This window comes from Ascidiella aspersa, chromosome 8 (genome assembly GCF_963924565.1).
Source record: "Ascidiella aspersa chromosome 8, kaAscAspe10.2, whole genome shotgun sequence".
NCBI lineage: Eukaryota > Metazoa > Chordata > Ascidiacea > Phlebobranchia > Ascidiidae > Ascidiella > Ascidiella aspersa.
Window position 1 is genome coordinate 4,209,048 of NC_139454.1, and position 26,736 is coordinate 4,235,783.

The 26,736-nt window shown below is 36.4% G+C and overlaps 2 protein-coding genes and 1 non-coding gene across 3 annotated transcripts; 2 read left to right on the forward strand and 1 right to left on the reverse strand.

Annotated features, from left to right (window-relative positions):
• Nucleotides 1-3,369: 3,369 nt before the first annotated feature.
• On the forward strand, nt 3,370-13,866 carry LOC146135247 (uromodulin-like). The gene is made up of 10 exons (XM_083395723.1): nt 3,370-3,382; nt 5,014-5,112; nt 5,621-5,798; nt 6,533-6,743; nt 7,059-7,225; nt 8,245-8,413; nt 9,069-9,139; nt 10,763-10,946; nt 12,569-12,680; nt 13,616-13,866. Exons 1-10 carry the CDS (start codon nt 3,370-3,372, stop codon nt 13,864-13,866), a joined length of 1,455 nt encoding a protein of 484 aa, XP_083251849.1.
• On the forward strand, nt 11,606-11,680 carry Trnaa-ggc (transfer RNA alanine (anticodon GGC)). The gene has a single exon. It is a non-coding gene; the product is annotated as a tRNA-Ala (tRNA).
• Nucleotides 13,867-15,485: 1,619 nt separating the features above from the next.
• LOC146135249 (archaemetzincin-2-like) lies at nt 15,486-22,649 on the reverse strand. The gene is made up of 9 exons (XM_083395848.1): nt 22,422-22,649; nt 21,548-21,767; nt 21,049-21,134; nt 20,179-20,292; nt 19,467-19,612; nt 18,661-18,820; nt 17,124-17,264; nt 16,507-16,609; nt 15,486-15,913 (listed from the first exon to the last, which is right to left on the reverse strand). Exons 1-9 carry the CDS (start codon nt 22,647-22,649, stop codon nt 15,582-15,584), a joined length of 1,530 nt encoding a protein of 509 aa, XP_083251974.1. The 3' UTR covers nt 15,486-15,581.
• Between the last annotated feature and the right edge of the window lie 4,087 nt (nt 22,650-26,736).

Consider the following 26,736-nt stretch of genomic DNA (forward strand, 5'->3'; position numbering starts at 1 on the left):
GCTCTATCTGCACAGAAATCGTTTAAAAACTGCAATTGTGTTTAAAAGATGCACTTCGGTTTCATGATCCCGAATTATTGTCAAACACTCCACTGCTGTGTTCGGCACTTTTCTAAATTTATTTTTTCTATGATTTCCTGAGTAGACATTTGATTCTACGTGAGATAAAAACAACATACTCAGCCGATTAGACAAAGTAATTTATTACGTCACAATCGTGAATGCGGATTTGATTTGTTTACTTGCTTCTAGCTACAAACATCAACGAAAAAATGACCAATGCGAAATGCTCAAACGTATGTGGCAAAAAGGTAAAGATATTTAGTTTTAGTCTGAGAATGATGAAAGTGCGCAAAAGCAAATTTTACTGCGCAATTTGCCTGTTGAGTTGTGCACCTTAGAGGGAACACTGGGCAACAAGTTGTGTTAATGGCGGATCCAGAGAAGCGGCACCTGGCCATGCCCTTTTTGGTCAACTTTTACTATTTAAATACAATCTTCTATCCATTGTTACTATGTCTTTGTACGTTTAAACCAATATTTTCGCGTTATGCCATATTTTCGCGTTATGCCATATTTTCGCGTTATGCCTTATTTTCGCGTTATGCCATATTTTCGCGTTATGCCATATTTTCGCGTTATGCCATATTTTCGCGTTATGCCATATTTTCGCGTTATGCCATATTTTCGCGTTATGCCATATTTTCGCGTTATGACATTTTTTTCGCGTTATGCCATATTTTCGCGTTATGCCATATTACTCATAAACCTTACAAAGCGAATTTTCTGTTAAACTGTACTAAAAATGCCGTTATTTTGAGAATTATACGATTCTCGATTGTGTGTCTAGAGTTAGACGTTAATAAGATCTCTTGTTAAGTTAAAGGTTTTGCAAGATAAACGCATTTATTTTTCATTTATTTTTTTTTCTTGATTTTGATTAGGCTGGATTTTACATTCTTTTTTTCGCTGGAGTTCGTTCGAGAGTAACAGGCGATTTACAGATTATTTCATTATGACGCCTTGCTATGACGTAACTTTGCGACGTCATTCATGAATATTGTCATTCCCTTCCTAACAAAACTCCTAAATCCGGCCATGGGTAAAGGACAGACTGACTAACTTCATAGGCTATGTTTACAGCTTGTAAGAGTTAATTGCACACAAACATTCCCAGCGGCTAATAAACTATTACAGATTTGAATTTATAATAAAAATCTACAAGTGGAAAGATATTCAGGATAAACTAACCACATTTGGCATAAAAGAGCAACCGCGCCAACAAATTGCCATTAATTTGTAATTATCTATGTAGCCAGGTCACATATAGGAAGCTGAACAACCAAACAAATAAATGTCAAACACTTACCGATATAACCCTATAATAATCGCGAGTTACATTATAACGAGGGATGATACAGACGGAGTTATAAAAGCCAAGGACCACTTTCACACCAAATAAAACTTCGTCAAGCTAAGCTTATAAAGGCAACTTTTTTCGCCCTCCAAGTTCTTTTGACTTTTGTTTTGGGTTCATAATTGCATAGAGTTTGTTTTTTTGCCTGTAGTATATGCCATGGTATGTGAACGCTTCAGAAACACAACAACCAAAACACATATTATATTGTTCAATTAAAATAAATTCATAGCGATAGCGCTTGATGTTTTAAGACACAAAAAACATGTAGATCACGTTTAGAAAAAACAGTGACATAATCGTTACAAATATGGTCGCAGTTTTATTGCTACAACGTGTCCCTAAGAAGTTTTATCTCATACCTCTTTTATATGTTCAATATATTTGTGTTATCATCTGTTGACGCTAATGGTTTTTGTGTCAAACATGTCTGTATTGCAACCTTTTCTAGAGCATAATTACTGGAGGTAATTGGCCGTACACTGAACACCAAAGCCTTTACAGAAGTAAGTGCCATTTTGTGAACGTTTTTAATAAACCTTTACTAATGACTCGAGATGAGTTTCGAAAAATTCGTTATTTAGTTAAACATGTTGTATTTTGGCCATAATTGTTTTTGGCCATAATTGTTTTATGCTACAAAGCAGCACGACTTATTTAGACAGCTGTTTGGGTATTTTAAATGGAAAAGCCGGCGTACCCAATGTCGTCTAACCCACACATCAATGGCAAACGCAGGGATTTAAAAACAGCAGCCAACTCGATTTATTTCGCACGCAAAGATTTCGGATTTCCCACAGATTTTTCAGCGCTATGGCGAGGTTTGCGCAAAATACACAATACACAAATCGGAAAACAAGCACTACACCGAATCACACACCATCGCGTCGCTATTCAAACAACTGGTAACAATGCCCTGGCGCGAAAGACAAAGCCCCAAACGCGACACCTGCTACCGGTATCTGCGCATTATGCGCGCGATGCAATTCGGAAATCGCGATCGCGGCCATTGTTTCGGCGTGACACGTCACAATATAGGCGACCGTATTGCGACAGAGCGTCACATCGCATAGCGCAGTTTAGACGCGTTATTTTCTTGTGGGAACGCCGGCCAAACCGGGGCACGTATATGTGCGTTATTTCTGGCTTTAAAACGCCGTTTTTTTGCCTGTGGGAAAAAAGTCGCCGCCTGTTTTTTTTTTGCGGGTCGCTGTATTTGGCCTGAGTGATTTATTTCGACTTTGCATGCACGCCGGCCAGCGAGGAGAAAAATGCTGCAGCAGAAAACGCGGTCTGGGTAAAGCGCCGGCCATGGAAAGAATCAGGATCAGTTTGGCGATTTTGCTCCTTGTTTTGCCGACTCTTGTAATAAGTGGTAAGTAGCTTTGAATAGACTTTGGTTAGTTTTTGATATTTTGAATACGGTATACTTTACAAAGTTGTTCAAAGTTTTGTATTGTTTGCTGGTGTTTTTAGCTAAAAAAATATTATTTTCGCAAAGTATTTAGTTAATGTTTGTCAGGCTTCTAGCTTAAATTATAAGTTTGCTATTCAAGCTATACACCTATCATAAATACGCACTGCGAAATATTATTTCACGCCTTAAATTATTTTATATACACAGAAATTATAAAGTATAGTACGCAAAGTATATTTAGGTTTTATTACGCTATGAAATTCGTCTTAACTTAAAAGCAAAACAGTATTTTTGAAATGTGTAGGCAGCAGCACAACACCAAAGCCAGAATGTTCACGATTCCAATTCATATTCTGCCCTAACACCTTAATTTCCGTAAAAAAAGAAGGAGAATTGAACTTTCCTTAGCTTTAAAAGGCGTCAAATTGAGAGCGGTTTATATAGGTTCGATGTAGACTTAGATAACCGACAAGTGCTGCTATTTTTAATATAATTTTCTGTAAATTACGAGAGTGTGGCATTGCTATGTTTAGTTATGTCAGCACAGCGTATGTTTATATGGAAGCCAATTTAGCATAGGCAGCTATAAAGCTTAAACGCATTAAAAAATGATGTAACCTTTATACGTTTTGTCTTTTGGTAATTAATTACCTATATAATAGTTAGGATTCTGCGTTTTGTCATTAAAAAAATTCACAAATTGTTTTATTAATTTCACAGGTTGGGTTGTTAAATGCATATATTTTATTTTTATTTTTTGGGGGGGGGGTGCATAAAATTGGTTTAAAAAAGTTTTTTGTACAATATATTCAATATAAAGTTACTTCCAATAGGAATGGGTTGCCTTCTGAGTTTGGTAGCTCTGCCTTTACTGATCTAGCATAATCTGTTTTAGTCCTTTACGGACCGCTATACAGTCAAGTCTTTTCTTGGTTTTCTCTGTAGCACTTCGTTCAACTCCGTTCTTAAACTTAATTTAACCCATGTATTACGCCTTTCGGTGACTTCGTTCGCTAATATTCGTGAACTTGTCACTTAGGTGGACTGCTTTCAGCAGACCAACCAGGAGATAAACATTATGAAGGGGCAGTAATCGCTTTAATCGGGGAACCAATAGGGGTCCCAAACACAAAAACGTTGAGAACCAGAGGTAGTTAGGCTTTAAAGTCCTTTTAAAGATCGGGACATATACCTTCCGCTTAAATCCTGCCATCGCCTGTTAGTTCAACACTTACGTAGTACTGAGCACACCCTAGTGGAAGTTGTACTGCGCATGCGTGGAACTGCCCGGAGTTGGCTGCTGTCGTCTGAGCAACAATTACAAAACGAAATCCTAATTTACCAATCTCTTTTCATACCAGTATTTGGCTAAAGTTAAATAAGTAAATCAGGTGGTTCTGTTGAACAAAACAAATATTGTAATTTTGATAAGCTTTCGCAAAACCGTGCTTCAGTTACTTGTAAACATTACAATGTAATTTGTCATTTAAAAGTGCCATCCGGTTTCCAGATATTCTATCAATAAATCAGAGTGTTTTTGTTAGAAACATATTGACTTAGTATATTTAAGTGTCCGGGGGTTTAATTCGATGATTGACGGAAATAAATTCAGAAAAATCAAGTACAAAAACAACTTTTAAGGCTGCCACCTTTATTCTTACGTTATCATCAAGAAAATCATAAAATTAAATCAGGTTTTGGCTTTTCCAAACCCCTGCACTACAATTTTTACTCTGTTGTATATTTTGTATAATTTTTAAACAGTTATAGAACATTCTAATTTCAAAAATTATTTTTTTTCTGATAACCGTTGTTTGGCCTATATATGGATCCGATTTACGCTGACCTGGTGATATTTCTAGCTATGAATATGTATAAATTAAAACTTGGATATTTACAAACTTTTTTTGGTTTGCTTTTCGTTCTGTTTTTGAAGAGACAAATAACAGTGAAATTCGCTTCAAATTTATAAACGTTAATATGTTTAAAGTTTTGGGCTGTTTTATGCTTACATATTAGACAAATAGGACAGAAAAGGTCAAGTAAACCGACAAATGTTGACAAATGGCCCATTTTGCTTTGACATTCACTTTCACGCTACTTTACATGTCCGTCTATAGTGGTTCCATGTAAAATTTTGTTTTAAAACTTGTTAATTTTCTTTAAACTTGTTTTCCAGCAAACGGGACAGAGACTTGCGCCGCCAGTGGTGAAGATTTTCAGCTCACGTACTTTAACGACTGCGCTGAAGTGTGTACACAGGGCTGTAGTGATCCAGGTGATTTTACACTAACACTCTTTCGCATATAGCACTTCGCACCACTTATACACAATTGTTTGTGGGTTTTTTATTTTCACTTATTGCGATTTGTAATACTAGATAACTTAACATTTACTCTATCCTGTTAAACTTTAGAAATACACAGTGCTAAGGCACTGATTCTAAGCATATGCCGAGGCCAAAAGTTCTTTCTCGCTATGTTCAAAATTAATAAAGATATATTTGAAACGTACAAAATTATTCTTACTTCGTATGGGCTTTGATATTCTTATTACATCTTCATACAACTCCAACCATAATGCTCTAACATTATTAGATTTTCTAACATTTCCTGCTGACTTAACTTAACCAATTCAGTAACTCTCAGTAGAATTGCAGTTGGTAAAATAAATACACAACGTAAACAAGGTCTATTCGTTTCAAATATTCGACCTAACCAGTAGGTGTCATTTTAATTTTAAACCACCGACCAGTATAAACTATAAATATATTAATTATTTTTCAGTCACAAACGCGAATGACTGCACGAGCCTTACAAAGGGTTGTCCACTTGGAACTTGTACAGCAGGCGTGTGCGTTTGCAGTCCTAGCGATCAACTAAATGGTGATCCCTACTCAGCTGTCAACATTAGCGACAATATTGTCGAAAAGCTGACCTGCTCATCGAACAGAATTTTAATTTTGTAAGTTACTTTAAAGGGTATTATGTTAGTATTTATGTTATAAAGAGCTATATGCGTTAATCAATTTGTCTTTTGTTTTTTGCTGTTTGTTTGTACCTCTTTTTGTTTTGTTTTTCTACAAAGGTTGTTCACTGTTATAGCAGCCACTAATGTGGCCAAAATTATGTTGTTTCATTGTATTTAAATTTGTTTTTTAATGATTTAATTTGCCGTATACCTGTACATGTATTCTGATTATATTGCGGTCAGGGAGCGGCTGACTTTGATGACCTAACGGTCTTTCGCTGCTCCCTGGGAATCTACTTCCCTAACAATAAACATATCTATCTATCTATCAATTTGTCATTCGGCAAAATGAAGGAATTTTGACTTGACTTCACCATAATTGATTTAGTTTAAGGTTTTTTCTGAAGCATTTATTTTTATTCTTTAAACCTTAATAAACTAGATATTTTTGACACCAAAGTCGATTAATTCTTAATGAATTGTATTTTTCCCAACAAAGCCGATTCGATAAGGATTTTTCACCAAAGTTTATTCATTTTTACACATTGACTTTCGACTTAGTCAATTTTAATAATTTTTGGCTAAATAGACTCACTTTACATTTATTTGATATTCTATCTACAATTGTTTACTAAAACTGAATATTTCGAACATCTTTCGGCAAAATACAAGCGAAGCCATGATTTGATGTTGTATTTGTTCTTATATTACATTAAATCTTATCACAGAGTGCACAAATGTGCCTTAAACTCAGCCGGCTTCACTTTGCCCGAACTCTACATTGACGGTCTGAATCGAACCTTCCTACCAGCCGCCAACACCAGTCTCGCGTCTGACCTTAACAACACGTGCACAGGGACGCTCAAGGTCACCACTAGGGGGCTCTTCTACCAGTTCATCATCCTCGGCGACCTGACCGCCTGCAACGGCAATGTTCGAGTGAGTTTTGTGACGTCATAATAGGCGAATTTTGAACGGTCACGAATCCGGTTTGAGTGAGTGAGAGAGAAAGCAATAAAATGTTGCTGGTGTGCTTTTCATGTGTGTTTTGATATAAGCAAACTTTAATTTTGAATTATGGATAACAAAATCTATAAAAAAAAAAAAAAAAAAACATATATATCGCCATTTTCATTATTTGTACTTGTTGGTATAAGCTATTACCAATAAAAAATCGCTGTTACTATGCCTACAAGCACTCAATTTTGTTTCCTTTCAAACTATCATTACAATGGCGCGATTATTACGTCACAGCTGAGCAGGGACGGGCAGAACCTCACGTACACGAACGCAGTGAAGGGTATCGGAGGCATAACAGGTTCGGTGGTGAGTCGTCAGGCCGAGCTCTTCGTGTTGTTCTCCTGTTCATTCCCAACCAACATCAATGTGACGTCTGACAGCGGGTTGACGCCCCAACCCAAGTAAGTGAACATCGGCTAGGTGTAAACAAGGCAGGGGGTCTTAAACTGGGATCCTTGGGCCCAGCTGAGGGTAAGTGGATTAGTTTCGGGCAGGGCCGCAAAGTCGATTAAAAATAACCCGAGTCCGACTCCGGCCAAATATATAAACCCGAGTCCCGAGTCCGACTCCGGCCAAATATGCGATTTCGTCTAGTCCTGAGCCGGCTCAGACTTTACAGCCTGTATCCCGCCAACCAACGTAACTAAATACGGTGGATGTAGAACAATCCACTTACGGGTTCATATAATTCATATTGATACATGGTTGGAAAATATTTACCATCTCTATTTCCACCTTTACAACTTGTTGGCGGTAATATAAGTTTCAAAAGTCGTACTCGGGACTCGAGTAGTTTTACGTGGTTTTACTCTAGACCCGAGTCCAGAGTCCGGCTCAGAGTCCGCAGCCCTAGTTTCAAGGTTCTATAAAGGCCTAACTGAAATATTAAACGCATATATATCTTAAAAACTCATGAGTTAAACCCAAGTAAATGAAAGTAGTCTGATTCTCTTACCCCGATCTAGTTGAGAAAGAAAGCCGGAACGGATTACCGGTAAATAATTTGGCAGTTACGCCGTCGGTAAAAAAATATTCTTTTTTACCAGCCCAATTATTTTTTCCCACCAAGTCATGTCGCCATTTTTGTTCCTACCAAAGAAGTTTTTTTCCCACCGCCAAGTCATGTCGAAAAAATGTATATTTGAGCACAACATGGAACGATAATCTCAGGTTTCCTAAGGTTATTTTTTTGGACGTTATGTTCTGTTGTACTTTTATGATGTCATTTCTGAAAATATTCTTGCGTTCTGGTTTATTTAGATAAGAATTTTCAAGAATAATTTTATCGCGTTTGGGTAATATTTGTCTGCAGTTTTGAAAATTTAACCCCCGAAAATTTAACCCAATTTAAAACTGCAGTTTTAAAAATTTAACCCCGGAAAAGTTACCTCGATTTAATTTAACCGTGTTGTATTTTTAGTGTGATTGAGGCTTCCGGTGGCGAAATGCTCGGTCAGTTTGCGATGGACATTCAACTATGGACCGACTCCACTTACTCCAACGCCTACCAATCCAACTCAACCATAAACGTGAACGAGTACCTCTACGTCAGTGTGACGTCATCGTCACCCACGTCACTCGCGGTGCAGGTGCGCGACCTTGGAGTGACCATTACGTTGTAATTGTAGTTTGTTATATGCCTCATTTTGGGAAAAGAAAACATTAGGATTAACTTAACAATTTTGGAACAAAACATTAAACATTAATTTGTTGGTATGCTAAAGATGAATTTGTTTTATTTAAACTCCAGCATCCAAAAGCATAATAAAATTGTAAATTGCGGCAATAAAAACACTCAAAGAGTAACATATATAAAAAACACTTACAAAAAAACATGAAGTCACATAAAAAACCAACAACCAAAACTTGCTTAAAATAGTCGGTAGGCGAAAGACATGACAACCGCAACCTGGTAATATTAAAGTCAAATGGTAGCTCACCGTTAGAAGGTGGTTTGGATACCGGCCATAAACACAGGCCTATAGGTTTGAAATATTTCGCTTAGTCCAAACAAATAACTTGAGCTGACAGCACTACTGTGTTGCTGACCCAAAGCCAAACTTTGCAACCCAAAAGCGTTAAAAAGACAATAAATATTGGCTGAACTGTGCAGGAATGTTGCAAATTCCATGAGCATATAAGATTTCCGCATTCCTTGTATCCCGTTTGTGTTTAATTCTATATCAAAGTTTTATGCTCAGTACTTGTATTTGTTATAACCTAATATTCGGTAATATGTTTAAGGTTCTTACAGTATGGGCAACCCCATCAAGCTCTTCTGGTGATCCCTTATCTTACAACTTGATCGAAAATGGGTGAGTTTTTAACCTTTACACACAATCTTTCTTCTGATAACACGAACGAAACAAGATAGTGTGAAAGTATTAGGCTATATCGTTAAGCGACTAAATAATTAATCCAATCTCTTTCAGGTTTAAAAAAACTTAGATGTTTATTTTATTATTAATTTATTTAAACGTTTTGACCTATTGTCAAAAGAGCAAAATGAAATCGCAAATTCAGACAAATAAGGCACACAAGCGACATTAAAACACAAAGCTCTGCCATATTACTGTTTATTTGGCACGTCTGCTAAAATGCCCCGAAACTTATGAATGAAAAAAACTAAATTTGCACAAAATGAACTGTGCAGTATTTAAACACGTGCAAATAGCCTTTAGATTAAAAGTTTTCTTTGTATTTGTATAGGCAATGCAAATATAGTAGAACCACGTGATAAACACTAAACCAGGGTTGGGCAACCTTTTAACACGGGCCAGTTAGGAAATGTAATGCCAGACAAGTGTAATTGTTGCAAAACAATTCTTTATCGTGAAACTATATGAATGAAAATGCTTTTGTAGTAGATGTTTCCCATTCGAGTTTTTCTGCATTAGTGTAGCGGTGTAGCCTATGGGTTACATCGCACTTCAAACAGGAAACTGACTAAGCAAAAGTTCCAACATGGTGCAAACTCAAATAGCCATAGTCAGGCAACAATAGCTAAAAAAAGGTGAAGGGCCGCACAAAAAATGGAAAAGGGCCGCTTGCGGCCCGCGGGCCGCACGTTGCCCACCCATGCACTGACTAAACAATCATACAGCCAGTTGAAATAAATGACTTTGAACATGGGTGAGCCCTAGATTCAGAATCCCAATGATGTAAAAGCACATGACCAAAGTTAACAGAGTAGTTTCACGTAAAACACGGAAAACTGATTTTAACGCAATTCCACCGTGAACTTAAATTCTTTGACTTTGAAAGTTTATCACCCCTATGCGCCAGGACCCCGATGACGTGATAGCAGACTGAATAAATGAAATACAGTACAAACAAAAAACAGAAAACGATATTAAATGCAGTTGACCTTGAACTCAAATTAAATGACCTTGAATACTTATAACCCTAGGTGTCAAAACCCTGATGGAGTAATAGCAGACAAACCAAAGCTAATGCAGTAGCGACTATAGATGTGGTTTACCTTAAACTTAAAATCTTTGACCTTGAACATTTATCACTCTAATGGGCTCCACGACCCCCTGATGTAAGAACCCTGATGAAGTAATCGCAGGCAAAACAACCAAACGCAGTACAAAAAAATAGATAACATTCATAAATTTAGTTGACCTTGAACTCGAAATAAATTACCTTGAACATTTGTGTCCCCCAGATGTCAGAACCCTGATGAAGTAAAAGCAGTTTAATCACAGCTGATACAGTAGCATCACGTAATTCACAGAAACAAATATAAATGCAGTTGATCTTGAAATCGAAATAAATGACCTTGAACATTTGTGAACCCCAGATGTCATAACCCTGATAACGTAAAAGCAGATTGACCACAGCTGGAACAATCGCATCACGTAATACACATAAACAATTATAAAAGGAGTTGACCTTGAACTTGAAATATTTGACCTTGAATATTTATAACCCAGGTGCCAGAACCTGAATGACGCAATAGCAGACGGGGTGGTGATTGACAGCAATGGACAATCCAGCGTGGCGACTTTCCGGTTCCGAGTTTTTCAGTTCGTTTCATTGGGAGGTTCGAGCCAGGAGATTTACATCCACGCCACTGTTCATCTGTGCGACGAATTACTGGAGGGAAGCTGTGCTATTGTAAGCAGACTTGGACAACTAGATTTATTATAGCTTTTTAGGATTAGATTAGAATTAGAATAAGATCATTTCAGGTTTTTTCAAATTAGATTAGAATTTGAATGATCGAATTCTTATAAAAAACGAATTTGAACAAGAATTTATTATTAACAATCAATTTAATTTACATCTCATTTTTTTTCTAAGAATGTGAATGATAAGTATTCCTGTACTGATGATTTTCCTTTTAGCATAGTCTATGCTTTTTAAAAATTACACCCAAGTCTTTTCGACCAAAAATTTTTAATTCAAATTCTTTTTTTGAACTGAGATACTAAAATGCCTTTGGACAAAGTATTTTTTTTTTGAAAAATCCTAATTAAATAAGGACTAGAATTAGCGCAAACCTATCTATAATTCTCAAATTAGATTAGAATTAGACGCATTTTGCTCTGTTCGTTGAACTAGAAACTAGAATAATCTAGTTGTCCACGTCTGGCTGTAAGGCAAAAATACTTAGCTTCGGGTTTAGAATCGTAACCGTTAGATCGAATTAGTTTCCTAAGTGAAAGACACACACAAACATATGTGTTTAATAACATCTGTGATCTAGCCCCCCTTGTACTAACAAAATGTGCAAGTATTGGCGCATGGTTGTTTCTCGACTCGCTCCTCTTTGAGCCTGCATAGCTCAGTTGGTAGAGCGACGGTCCCGGCTTGACCGGAGGTCGTGAGTTCGAATCTCACTGCAGGCCAGTTGTTTTTCTGGCTTGCTCTGCTTGCATCATAGATCGACAGATTCGGCGAGTCTGCGATGGCTTTTCGGTGTACTAGTTTCCTAAGTCTGTCGTGTTATTGATTGGTAACTCGCGATTTGCATCAGTAAACTGTGTAATTTCTTGTCTTGGCAAAATTATCCATTGAGCAACACAGAACTAGCAGCCAATAGTCTGAACCAGATCTAAATCCGAATAAGACCTATGCTTGCGTCCGAATATAACCGAAACCGCCATAAAAATATTTAAACAATCTCTTGCATAACTTAAACCTTGCACCTGACCTTATTAATAACTCATTAGCAATTTACTGTGCCATTGTAAATGACTCAAACAATAAAACCGAAATAAAGATGAAATTAATGTCGCAATAAACACAGTTTGGAATAAGATTAACGTAGGACTAATATATAATAGTCGGGAAAAGATATTATTTTAGAATAAGGCCTACGCAGACACTTGAACCTAAACAGGGGTAAAATTTGTTGGTGTTTGTTCCCCATTGTAAGTAAAGCTTTTTACATATTCTTTTTGGCAAAATATGTAATTAGGCCTAGTTGTGAAAAACTATTAATGTCTGAATTTCACCACATGTGTTAGTCGATACGAAACGTGATCACATGTATTAGTCGATACGAAACAACTAAGTTTAGGTTTTTTTCGTAACTATATATTATGTATTGATTCATTTATATTCAATGCCGTTTTATTTTAATACCGTAGCCTACCCGTATTTTGTCACTTTTTTTAGGCTGATGTAAATAAGGCAAGTTATAACATTTCATAGAAGCTGCACAATTTTGTTAAATTCTGACCTAATTTGTAATGCTTTATCGATGTTTATCGTGATCGACCAACTATTTCCAGAGTTGTCCAACGAAGCGCAGAAGACGGGAATTACAAGACGGTGTACCGGTGAAAACAACTTCATCGATTCCATTCACTGTAGTGCAACGAAACAACCAGGACCCCACACAAGGTGAAAGTTACAACAGTTGTTCTAACTTTTTCCACTGGGCTAAACCAAGCATTATTTTCGTGGAATAACAGTCAATTTTTGCGTTAAAAAAATGAAATATAAACAGCTTGAACCTGTTGAAAATTGACAAGTCGCTCAACAAAAAGTCAATCTAAACTGTTCAGAAAATTAAACTTTACAAATTGGAACGTAAAAAACACACAAAGTTAGAAAAACAAGTTCGATGGTGAACTGCACTAATACCTAGTTCTGTTTGGACTTAAGCATTTGCAATAACCAATATATTTTGTTTGATGTTCATTTTTAAACCTTCGATTTAGTAAAAATATCGGAAAAAGGGTATACAATGTTGTTCTTTTAACGGTAATAATCTAGTGCTTTCCTCGCTTGGAAGGCTTATTTTTTATTAAAGCTGCGTAATATCTTTGTTTTGACAAAGGAAAAGTATCTAGGTCAGCATCATATGTTAAATATATGTCATCAAAGTGATATATAAACATACGGTATCCGGTATTATAAACACTATTTTTACAGGAAGTAGAATGTAAACAGCAATTTTACAGGAATAATTCGTGCAACAAAACAAAACCATAAACCTTGTTAAGAATTACAAAAAAATCGATACGTAACAAGACTTATTTTAAGGCATGTATAATGCGTGATTTTATGGCATCTATAGTAGGAGTGTGAACTATGGGTTAGACCAGGGGTGTCCAATATGAGGCACGCGTGCCAAATGTGGCACGCGACCTAATAAAAAATGGCACGCAAGCCCCCCAAAATACAGCAAATTGTCAAAACAGCTAAATTTGCTATACAGCATATTGTTATTGTTTATTCACTATACAAAACAATCCCAGAAGTGTAATGAGTTTATTTACTACTTTATCCACAATAGTGTAATGTGTTTACCAAATTGCCTCTTTTTTCTACAGAAGTGCCGACAACCAACATTAATTTACTCCTGGAGGAAGAAAAATATGAGGATAGAGAGCCGAACAAAGCGGTCCGGGTCTTCTCCCATATCACCGACAGCTGGCTCCTAACTCTTCTGGCAGTCTGCTTCATGATCCTTTTCCTAATCCTGCTAATCGCGCTTTGCATTGTGACGTTTAGGGCGATGAGGGCATCTGCCGACGAGGCAGACAAAATCGCGCTGGTCAAAAAACTTAAGGAAAAAGCGTGAAAATAACCAGTTTGACTGTTTTTGTAGCTTTAATTACGGTACCAATTAGTTTTCGGCGATATTCCAGAGTTCCTCGAAAAAGTAAAATTTGAAACTAATCTACAGTGATGTAAATGAAATTTCAGGTTGCAATGGTCACTGACACCATTGTTTGTTTTAATTTAGAATCCATATATATATATATTTATATGTTACAACATTCCAAAAATTAATAGTTTGGCCCAGTTTTGTTCTAATAGTAAAACAATCAATGGATCAACCTCTTTTCAAAAGTTAGGGCCTGAAATCCAAAACACTTCGCAAATGACGGTGTAAATAGAACCGAGGTTTATTCAGAGGTTCAGTTAAAAGTGACGATTTATTCTAATAATTAAAAAATAATGGTATAATTATGTGCAAAATATAGTTATTCAAACACATTGCAAAGCACTTTTTTTATAGATAGCCTTTTGGATTTCAGTAGTTGGGCGAGCATTTGTTAAACATCGGAACATTTTTCAGTTGTTTTTTATAACTTTAGCTTTTTTCTTATTTAAGTATCAACGCGGAATCTTCATTCAGCCAAAAAGTTTAAAACGGCCTAACTTTTATAACTATAAAAACGGAATGAAGTAGACTCTTGACCCTCTTATACGTTGCATGTTATTTTTTTCTCTTTTTTGTATTAAACTTATATTTTTATAATTGGATTTTAATGTTGCAATTAATATTCGTATCCATAGACGGGTGGGCCACAAGTGAAGTTTGCTCGAAAACGAATTGTGCTGAGTTGTTTAATGCGCAAATCAAATTTGAGAAAAGATAACTATACTTAGCAAGTATTTTATAACTCTGGATAAATAGAAAACTGGTACTATATAGACAAAATATTTTTTCTCCAACACTCACAATTAGAGCGTGGCATTAATTCAGTATTAAATAGTTTAAAATTAAAAAAAAAAATTTTTCTTTTAACGTAACCTGCAATTGTTTGAAAAAGACTGTATTTCTTTGTGAAAGCACTTAACTTAGCACTTACAAGAAGTTTTTATTGCACCTTTATCCTGTTCAATTGCATTTGTCTACAAATGTTGCAGTTTTGTTCCTATGGTATTCAATGTTGTTCCATGACAATAAAAACTAAATCCTAATTGAAAAAGACGACTTTATTAAGAACAAACTTTAATTATATACTTTAGACTTTCTTTATGTAAAAAAGAAGATATCTCCACGCCCTAAAGCACAGTAATGACGACAATGACTTCGAATGCAATATACTTTAGACTTTCTTTAATCAATTCTGGAATCAATAACGTTTTTTGAAATGGCGAAATGTGTAATAACGGCAAACAAACGTATTTTTGCATTTATAAACTGAGTTTAGGTCAACTTAACCTAATGATAATAACTAGAAAAAATTCAAATAGAACTAATAAAATATAAAACTAAAAAGGCTGTATATAATACAACACATTTTTTTGTTTCTAGTAAAAAATTAAGCAAAACATAACGTATAATAGGCAAAATTTTAATACAATCAGTATCATATTAAAGTAAAAAAGTATTCCAACTGCAAAAAACAATAAACTTGATTTTACGTATATTTGGCTGTTTTCATAGTAGGGGTATATATAAAAAAAAATCAAATCTCGATAAAATGACTAAACTTTTAAAACTAGGTCATTTTTTAAGTAAAATTTTAAGCTTTAAACTAGAATAAAAGTTAAGTTACTCCTTTACGATTGCACTTCTAAGTATTCTATCACGGCTCCGAGCCATTCACAAAAACCGCGAAACCTTTGCAAGGGCGGGGGAGGCACCAGATGGGACTTTTCTGTTTTCTTAACCACCGGCGCCAATGGAACCTCCTTTACAGATAGAAAGGGCATTATGGGGATTCCCCGGTTCCGCGCGGGCGGCGCCGACGCCCGGCCCGGTCGCGGCTTGACGCGTTTTGCGCCCGACTTGGATTGTGACGTCACAGAAGGGTGACGCGTCGCTTCCGGGAGTGACGTACGCCGCGTGAACGATGACGTAGGTCGAAGGGTAGGAGTCTTTTTTTCCGGAGCTAAACGAAGGGTTTTTCACAATTGTATTTGTACCACAATAATGTGGGAATTTAATAAGTTACACATCAAATAACCAGTCATATATTAAAACTAGTTATTAACCACTTTCGTTTTCACATATATTTATCTTTTCTTGGGTACACTAACTACCTTGATCATGAATTGCAAAGCCAAAAGGGTCGAGTAAATAGACATCATCTTGATTATAACCAATTTAACGTTGACGCATTATCAACACCGCTGTACCTGTTGAACGGCCTGAAGGCGCCAACTTATGCTCCAACTATACAAACTTAGAATAGTAACAATTGCGTCCCACCTTTTATAAGTGATGCTATATGATTTACTTCTCAGGTACATTAACTGAGGATGATACAAGTTTGTATAGAAACGTCTTAATCAAGATTATGTCGATCTACTCGACCTTTATGGCTTTTGAATTCATTATGTTTTCTGTGACCTATTCTTCTTTCTGTGCTATACGCCAGAAAGGTTAGAAACTACTTACCCAGGGAAATAAAGGGAAATGTTTGTTAAGAGTGCATTTTTATGTCGGCTTCTCTTTGCTTGCTAAAAAAACTCTTTTTAATACCTGCGTTTATCTTTGGGTCGTGAAGATATTCCGACCAGAAATCTTTGCTCAGCCATTCCTTCAGTGCCTTGTATCGTTCAACCAAATTGAAATTAAGGACGGCCTTTAAAGAAAATAAAGGAGTCAAAATAACAGGCGAGAAGTTTATTTACGTGCCAATGAGGTTCGGTGATTTATTTGTGATTTGTGCCCCTTAAGTTTCCAAAAAAGTGTGAAAGAGGTTGAAAAACACTGTTATGGGGTAAATGTGTACGTTAAATGAATTCTGCCGATTACCACATTTCACCTGGTCGATCTCGTCGAATATGTGTTACGTCCTTACAGTAGCTGTCGCACACAAGCGAAACATTAAAATGACCAATTGTTGCCTGGCTAAGCCTAATAAATCGTTCTTAATTTACCTCCATCGCTGTCTTGGAATGCAATTAACGCTCAAAGCGTTTAATAAGTGTTCTTGTGACTAATTTACCTAACCAATCAATAGTGAGTCTCTAAAAGATAATTCAGTCAATCGCAATCAAACATAAGTTGGCTACACCAGCCGCATATTATAAAAAAGTTGGTCAAACTATTAAACAAAATATTGTTGACTGTTAAAAAAAGCGCACAGCACTCGCCTGTACTTTCCTTAGGCAGACTGGGCAAAGATGACAAGGTCTTCTGTCAGATTCCTGGAGGTGGTTTGAACCGTTCATTAGACATTTCATCCACACACAGTGCTTCAGACCGAACATGTGACCAATCTCGTGGGCCATTACCTTAACATGAAGTACTTTGTTAAGAATAATAGTTAATGACTAGATACTTTTCATGCCCAGTATGCTTAATTTACATCAGGTTTTAAAATAACTGGTGGTTTTCTAGTTTTCTCGTAAGAATCTCGTGAGCCATTACCTTAACATGAAGTACTTTATTTAGAATAATAGTTGTTAATGACTACTTACTTTTCATGCCCAGTATGCTTAATTTACATCAGGTTTTAAAATAACTGGTGGTTTTCTAGTTTTCTCGTAAGAATCTCGTAAGCCATTACCTAAACATATTAGGTATTTTGTAAATATTAATGTGTTGTTGTTGTTTACTGAACAACATGCCAATATTACATTTTCACACCTTTCTTTGAAAGTATACTGATGTTTACGTTATCGTTCTTTAACAACTTCTGGTGTCCGATAATAATTGACGATTTGTTCCGATACCGATATCCGATATTTTTCACAAAAAAGTCTCGCGATCCGATCCGACCCAAATGACGTCATAGCGATCCCAAAACAAACTTGAAATGTTCAAGGGAGATGTTTCAAGGTGATGAGACGAAAAGTTTCTTTTTCTTTACGAAGTTAAGTTTTTTAGCTATTAACCTATTATTTGCTGATGAATTTGCGCCTCATGGTAGAATTGCTACATTAGATCGAGTAACGGTTGAAAGGCATAAAACAATTTGGTATCGGTTCGGTACTGATAGCAACCAAGCATCGGACGATAACGACACTACAATCCGACATCTTGTATTATCCGATATTATCAGACATCTTAAATTACTATCATTAAAACAGAATACAATAGGTTCTTTGGAGCATAATGGTTGGAGGTTGTAGTAAGACGTAATAAGAATATCAATGCCCATACAGAAATGGGTTGCATTTTGGACGTTTCGAATAACTCTTTATTCATTTTCAACATCTTGATTTCCAAAATGATACCTACTTCTGTATGGGCTTTGATATTCTTAAATTTAGTATCGGATCGGTACCGATAGCAACCAAGCATCGGACGATAACGACACTACAATCCGACATCTTGTATTATCCGATATTATCAGACATCTTAAATTACTATCATTAAAACAGAATACAATAGGTTCTTTGGAGCATAATGGTTGGAGGTTGTAGTAAGACGTAATAAGAATATCAATGCCCATACAGAAATGGGTTGCATTTTGGACGTTTCGAATAACTCTTTATTCATTTTCAACATCTTGATTTCCAAAATGATACCTACTTCTGTATGGGCTTTGATATTCTTATTACAATAGGTTACAATAGGTCTTTACGTTGTACTAACATGACTTGAGAGGCTATTTGCTTTTATTATCAGAGGTTAATCATCCTAAAATAGTCTCATTGCTATACCAGCAATACAAATGGTTCTTACGTTACAAGCTCTTCTAAGCAGCGCATCGGTGATAGGAACTGTGGATCCGTCTATTCTCTGCGTTGGTTTGTCAAACACGGAATAGTCCAGAGATCCGTCCTGGGTCCGCAAAACCTCGTCCTTGCCCTGAGTCCATGTTTCGTAAAACATGTCGTCGAACCTAAGCCAACAAAACTTTAAACTTAGTTTGCTTGACTTGTCTAAAATGGATATTAAAACGCTCGTAATTTTTTTCAAAGACCATACAGAAGTATGTGGCATGTTTGAACCTTAATATAATTCGTTATATGAATAAAGATTGATGCGAACGTTCACAAAATGCTGTATTTTTCTGTGTGGGCTTTCATATTCGTTCTCTCCCTACATAGAATCATTCGTCATCATGCTCCAAAATGTGTCTGGCAAAATTGAAAAGTGTCTAGCAAACTGAAAAGTTTAACTCAACATATGGATTGTTAAATCATTTCATTAAACTCATCAGCAAACCTGAAGGAACTGGTTAGTGGTAGCTACTTCATAAAAGGTTTAGGCGAACCTACATTGGGTCACGACTCATAGGTTGGAGACCACTGCCATATACAGGGTTACCATTTGTTAAGACCAAAAAATCTGCCCTCTGCTGATAACTTGGGGCGATTCAAGTATATTTTTTGGGAGGTCACCCAAATACAAATAGTCCTAAATATTTCTTAGAAATATGCACATTAGTATTTTCAAAGACATTGCAACCAAAAATAAGCACAAAAATAAATACGATTAGTAAGTTTGTATTTTTAAGCGTTATTTTTATTTATTTACTATCCCACCTTGCGAAGCTAAACACCCCCACTCCCCCAACAGCTCCACCCTGGTGCTGGGTCGTTGCCAAACCGAACACAAAGTCCCATGAGGGTCGGGGGTAAAGGTCAACCATCGTGACCCCGATCAAGCAGTAGGCGTACTTCGGTTTTACCTGGGGTGAATAACACGGTTACGTCAATGAAATTCGTAACACCAGATAGTAAGGACGTTAAGCTTGGGATAATAAGAATACTTTCGTTATTTGACTGTTACATAAGGGAGTTAGAACAAATATAATCATATTATTTATTGTTTAGATTGCAATCTATGCCTGTTCCCACGCTGCCAGGTATTTATCTAAAAAATAACCTTTTTTGTATTTTTTTTTTATATTTTTTTTAGTTTAAAACTTTTAAGCAGAACTTATGATGTCACTTTTTGTGTATAAACTTAGTTAGATGAGGGAGCTTACGAAACCGTTCAAAATAAAACAGCAAGCATATAGCTTGTTACATCACTGCCAGATATTAACAATTTATCAAAATCGAAAGATCCATACAAACCATAAGGGTTAAAAACATCGTTTTTAAAAAATAAGTTTTTAAGCAAGATTGACGATGCCGTTTTGGCTAGTAATCTGTTTTTTTAATAAAGTTGTTTTAGATCTCTTTTACCCTTTGTGGATCATTTTGGATCTAGTATGTCTGTACAACGTTAAAAAGAACAGCATTGAAAAACCTTGCGCAGATGAGCAAGAATATCACCAGCATGCAACTGATGCCTTCCTGTGAGCTGGTTCACACGGTATTTGCATCCGACTTCGCGTATGTTCACAGGGGGTAACACCGCCACCTAGTGGACATAATATAATTGTTTTATTACCACTTGAGGGCAGTGTTGTTAGGTTTTTTAAATGTTAAATTACGTTTTTTAAATGTTTAAAATTTTAACGAATTTAATTAAAACGATTCATGAAAAAGTTAAAGTCAGCTCATATAGCAGGTAGGCCTACCTTCGAAAAGGCTTAGCAAAACCATTGACCTAATCAGAAATATAGAGCAAGTAAGCCCAGGCTACATCAACAATAGGTTCAGGTGTACTACATCAACCATACCGGACTGTAGCTCTACCAACTGAGCTTCACAAGCCATGTCGGTAAAGATCTTTCTGAAGGCGTCCGGTATATTATAAAGAGTATTTTATAATCGTTGGTGAAGAATACTTCAACAGGGATATATTACAGTATATACCAATGCAAACCGAATATTTGAAAAAGAAGATATCTCCTCGCCCTAATGCACGTTAGTGACGACAATGACTTCGAATGGTAGCAAAACAGTATAGACTTTCTTGTCTCAGTCAAAATCAGTCACTATAGGTTCTAGTTTATAAAAGAGAAATATATTTCGCCAATCACGGCATCATCAGTCTCTTAATTCGAATGAATCAGTATATACCAATTTTGTTTTTCAGTCATGTACTACCCTATGTGTTTTGCAGAGGTTGGGGATTATTTATCCATACAAAATATATTTGTTTTTTAAACTTATACGTGTACTATAAGAAAAGCAAACAAAATATCGATTTAATAAAACTTAAAATACTGACCTTGGAATTAAAGTAGAACGCTTTGCAGTAAGTTTGAAGCCAGATGAGGAATGTATTTGACACTGGGTTGGCTGAGTCCTCATCGCCTGGAAACACAAGAAAACGTAAAGAAGCTGCGTGTGTCTGTTTAAACAAGAAACACTAATTGACAGATAAACAAAGAGAAGTAAAGAAATATTTCATCACTTGTTTGACACTATTGCTAACATTCGAATAAAACTATGCAAAACGTTACAAAAAGCGAAAAGTAAAAAGTTACAGAATATTTGATGCTGGGTTTAACACCTAAATGATTGACAACCAATTCATTTATGTTTTAAAATGTCTTAAGCACGATTTTGCTTTAGTTTTTTCCTTAAACTGAAAAAAAATCAAAACAGACAAAGGTGAAAACACCTAATTAATATTCAGTCAAACAGTAATTTACATTCGGTGAATTATTACATTTACCCACAACTGAAATGAAACTAGTTTCATTGCTTTTAAAGACGACACTCACCAGGAAACAATCCAATAGGAAGAATGCAGATGACTTTAGTATCTTCCTTGGACGCAGGAGGAGCTCTCCTAGCGCTTGGCTCTCGAATGGAAGTGCTCCGCATCGCAAGAGACGTCCGAGGTCTTGATGAAGAGGATTTTCCTCCATCATTTAAGCATCCGGAGCTGTCCTCCATTCCAACCACGTGGGACCTCCAGAAGAGCTCGAAGGTTTGTCCAACCTAGTAAGAATATACAAGTCAATATATAAATGGGAAGCATTTTGTAAACGTTTCGCATAAATCTGAAGATTTTAACTGTGGATTGCGGTGAGGCGTAGAAGTAATATCAAGCCCATAGAAAAGTAGGTAGTATTTTAAACATTTTGAACAAATCTTAAGATATTGGCTGGAGGTTGTAGTTAATAACTGGAGGTTATGTCAAACGTAGCAGTTAGCATTTCTTAAGAAAATAGCTGGGGTGTAGTTAAACTTAAGTAAATATCAAAGTCTATAAAGAAGTTTGGCGTTTTGTGAACGTTTTGAATAAATCTTAAAATGGTGACTGGAGGTTGTAGTTAGACGTCGAATGAATATCAACGCTAAAAAAGAAGAAGGTAACATTTTGTTAACGTTTTGAATATATCTTAAGATAAATGGCTGAAGACACGTCTAACTAAAAACCTCCTGCAATTATCCTAAGAGGTATTCAAAACGTTACCTACTTCTGTGTGGGCTTTGATATTTATTCTACGTCTTATGACAACCTTAAACCATTATCTTAAGGTTTATTCAAAACGTTTACAAAATGCTTTACCTACTTCTGTATGAGCTTTGATATGTATTGTACGTCTAACAACAAAATTCAGCCATTTTTTAAGAATTTTTCTGCCTGACCTCGTCATGGTTCATTAGCCAGTCGGCGTCGCTTGCGATTTCTATGTTGCTGAAGAAAGTGGTCGTCTTCCGATGCAGGTCGTGGTCGTCGTCTTCCCGGAGTGCGACCTGGTTTAGGAAGTCACGCTCCCGCTCTTTAAAAGTCCTCTTGAAGTTTCGCCTCACGACCGGATTTGCTCCAATGAGCGCCTCCCTCCGCTGAGCTGGAGTCCGCTGTTTCCAGGGCATTTTGGTGGATGCTCTTCACTTTGTGTTCTTCTTCTTTTTTATGTGGTTACATTGTAATATACTAAATCATCCTCTTTAAATATAAAACTATAAAGATTAAATTTTATAAAAAAAGAAGATTGTTAATATGATTTGTATGACGCAGCCGTTGATTTTATAAACATTAAAAATAACATTATTATAAATAAAGTTGTTGTTTACTTAAGAATAAATGTAGTTTTGTTTACCTTTATCGAAACCAAACATCTCTGAATAATACTTCATTTAAAACGGATTAAAGCAGTACAAATGTAAACTTCGTACAAAACAAGTTCCTCGATTATTTTTAACAGAAATTGAGTTTTTTGATAAGTTGGGCTACTTGCACAAACTGTTTGTAGTTAACATTGAATGACTGCAACAAAGTGTCACTTTGAAAGTTACACTTTGAAACGCCGGCATATTATAAACCCAGGATAAGTTAAACTATCGATAGACATTAGACAAGTTGTCCTAAATGCTCATTTCATAAATAAAATAAAACATTTTAAATACTTAGTACACCGAAAGCCATTGCAGACTCACCGAATCTGTTGATCTATGATGTAAGCATTTAGATCAACAGATTCGGTGAGTCTGCAATGGCTTTCGATGTACTATTTATACGTAAGCCGTAGTCGTTGGTCAAAAAGCAACTACAGAAGGGTTAGATCTCAGTTGTTCACACACATATGTGTGCGTGTTTCATTTTAAATACTTATTCGCTTTTAAATACTACTAAACCAACAAATTTACTTATTCGCAAGATAGCACTAAATCTATAAAACCTAGAACGTATTTTAAGCGACGGCATGTTTTAGGTTTTAATGATATAATTGTCATTTTGTTTCGGATATAATGATCCTGGTATTAGGAGACACAGTCACTAAACCTATAATAGTCGTTGGACAAAATAGCTACAAAAGCATGGTCAGCGGGCCGTGTCCTGTCGGCTGTATTGTCGAGTAACTACTAGGACAGGGGTTCTTAAACTTTTTTTACCGCGGACCCCTAAAATTTTCTTTCATCTCGCGTGGACCATTGTAGGCAAAAAAAAATTAAAAATGACGTCATCAATTTACGTCATAATAGAAATATACTTCATAAATTTGCTGATTTTGGTCCAAAAATGCGAAAGTAAAATGGAGTTTAAATACATTCAGTGCAATACCGTTTTATTTTTGATTAAATTGTTTTCTTTAATGATCATATTACTTCTCAAATATACACTAATATTTCAATTAGACCTTCATGGACCCCCCTAAAATAGTTCACGGACCCCCAAGGGTTCCATGGACCCCAGTTTAAGAACCCCTGTACTAGGATATCCTGTAGGCTATAACATTCTAATGATGACAACCTTTTAAAAACTAGCAACTTTCCACTAACTAGCAGACAACCGCATATCGGGTCGCAACTGACAACATGTAAAAAGAGGTTCTTCTATGGGGTAAAGGCTAAACTTTAAAAAGTCAATAAAACTCAGAGGTGATATTATAAGTAGCCCTCGTCCAGAGGCACCAAACGTTTTTCAGTTAGGAGCGGATAACTGCAAGGCCTCGCCTGATCATGGTGCTGCAGGGCTAAGACTGAATTAGTTCAAAAGTTGATGCTGGTTTATGCTGGATTGAAACCGGCATCATTTGTTGAAGGAAGATCGAAGGTTGCGTGTTTCGACAGCTTAGCCACAGCAAGATATTAAAAGTATCTCAGTTTATTGAACAACATCACAACGGCAAACAACTTACAGAAATAGCGTAAGGTCCATGCACAGTACTAACAGTGCGGCATAATAATAACTTCAGTCCGTTACATTATTTTAGTTGAATGTGTTAAGCCATTGTTCAGCTGGTTTCAGCTCAGTTACGTTCAATGTAATAAGTTAAGATCAGTCCCGTTAAGCCTCGTTAGGCTTTTGTACACATCGCCTGGACATCGTTTAGCAGAGGCGTGTTAACGGAAAGCAAATACCATCTTCGTGTTCACCTACAGTGGGACAGATAACTGTAAAAAAGGCTAATAACGGGCCTTATCTAAATTTTACGTGTCGATAATAATATTAACTTGAATAATTGAAACCGATGAAATTAACTATGCAACAAATACAATAGTGGGCTTAAAAAAAAAAATTGTCATAAGTTTGAACTTTCACAAAATAATAGTTTTGAACTATACTTTCGACAACATTTACATTGTTTTTCATATTCTTTAAGGAAATAGGACGCTTTCCGGTAAAATTAACTCTGCGGGCCGTTGTTGGGCGATCTCTGATGTAGGTCTACACATTACGGCAACGATTTAATTTTAAACACAGTTTGCAACAGATACAACCTGTGAATAGCAAACGTAATCTTCGTACTACTTTTGACTAAAGGGAAACTTCAGTAATTGTTCTTCAACTATCAGCACTGTTTCTATCGTACTGTATGACTCTGGCACGAAGTTTCATCATCTTCAAAAATAATGCTTCTCTCAGCAACACCTGTACTGTACATTTACAGCCAGGCTTGTTTGGGCTACGGTAGGGGGGTCACACCAGTCGGTAGGCTATTTATATCAGCGCCCTTTTGTGGAGCGCCGGCAACAGAAAACCTATCAATGAAAGAACAACGGTGCTCTAATGGTCTTTCGTAACCAGATCCGTCGCCGTAAGCTCTACAAAGAAGATTCGCCGGCCCCTTTGACTATTTTTGTGAAAACACTTTGTAGGTAAGGTTGACACAACACGCGGCAAATGAACTTCGCTTTATTAAGACCACGAGGAGTTCACATGGCAAAGGTCATTTGCAAGGTCGGAAACAAATGATAATGTGATTGTGCAATCTGCATCACGTGATCAGTGGAACTTTTTGTAGTGTTCCGTTTCTAAGTCACTCTTTTTTTTACTCCATATCAGAGCGAAAGTTAATAAAATAAGTTATTTAGCTAAAGTTTGGTTTGGTGTTATGAAGCTTAGACTACTATCTAAAGAGTAATTACCCTTTGCAGGTAAAAATAACGCCGCGTTGTAACCAAGGATGGAAGTGTAATATTTTCTTATCGGAACAATTAAGAGTTTTTAGAGATGACGTCACAAAGTTACGTCATAACCGGAAGTCTGATACAAGTAACCGCAGGGAAGGTGAGGTTATTGTTCGTTGCAGTGCACAAATATGCAATTGAAATCCTAGTTTAAATACATTTAAGGTGTTCGCGGGTAACCTGGTAAAAATAACTTTTCTTTTAAATATTATTTTGATCTGTATAGCGTTTCTGCAGCGTTTATTTTTGGCTGCATCACAAACCATTGCTGAAAATCAATTTGGTATCATGTCGCCTCCGGTGCAAAGTTTTGCACTTTTGTAAATGCAGCATTATGTGGCTGTTTTCTGGTCGGCGTTTTCGAATGGCTGGAGCTTTACTAGCTATATTTTTCCAGGGCAGTAGTATGGCGCCTTCTGAAGAGTTTCCCTATAACCAGGGGCGGGCAACATCCGGCCCACGACGGGACTTTGAGCGGCCCGCACATAGTTTCCGGTCTTACATGATAATGTGGCCCGCGGCAACAGTCTGTGGCAATACCCCAATAATACGACAAATAATAGTGATTGCTAGGTATTCTTTAGTTCTTTGTTTTCTTTGTGTTTTTAGATTCTTTTTTTTGGGTTAACATTATATTCAGATTTTACAATAAATATTTTTCCATGGATTGGCAAAGAAACGCAAGTTAGATGACTGCCGCGAATTTAACAAGGATTGGATGCCCAAGTAGCGTAGTTTTTCACTCAAGTCAAGCAGCATGTTTGCTGAAGAGATAAGCAGTAGGTTTGCCGTGCAATGAAACTGTTGCCGTGTTAAAAGAGTACTCTACAACATTAGTCGCCATTATGCGACAAACATGCAAGCTTTGGCAGTACTTAATACGGCCCACCAAGTACTTTATTTTCCCATATCAGGCCCTCCGACCAGAGAAGTTGCCCGCCCCTGCTTTAACGCATACTTCAAGCGATCAGCGCGAAAGCACGAAAGTAGCCAAAATATATGGAAAAGGGCCTCGTGCCTATAGTTTTAGATATGCCAAAAACTATTT

Coding starts and splice junctions, on each gene's coding strand:
- LOC146135247 (XM_083395723.1), top strand. Junction 5,799..6,532: donor TCGAACAGAATTTTAATTTT/GTAAGTTACTTT, acceptor ATCTTATCACAG/AGTGCACAAATGTGCCTTAA. Junction 7,226..8,244: donor GGGTTGACGCCCCAACCCAA/GTAAGTGAACAT, acceptor TTGTATTTTTAG/TGTGATTGAGGCTTCCGGTG.
- LOC146135249 (XM_083395848.1), bottom strand. CDS start 22,649: ATGCCCTGGAAACAGCGGACTCCAGCTCAGCGGAGGGAGGCGCTCATT. Junction 17,265..18,660: donor TGCTTAGAAGAGCTTGTAAC/GTAAGAACCATT, acceptor CTTCATGTTAAG/GTAATGGCCCACGAGATTGG. Junction 16,610..17,123: donor TCTGCCTAAGGAAAGTACAG/GCGAGTGCTGTG, acceptor TTTTCTTTAAAG/GCCGTCCTTAATTTCAATTT.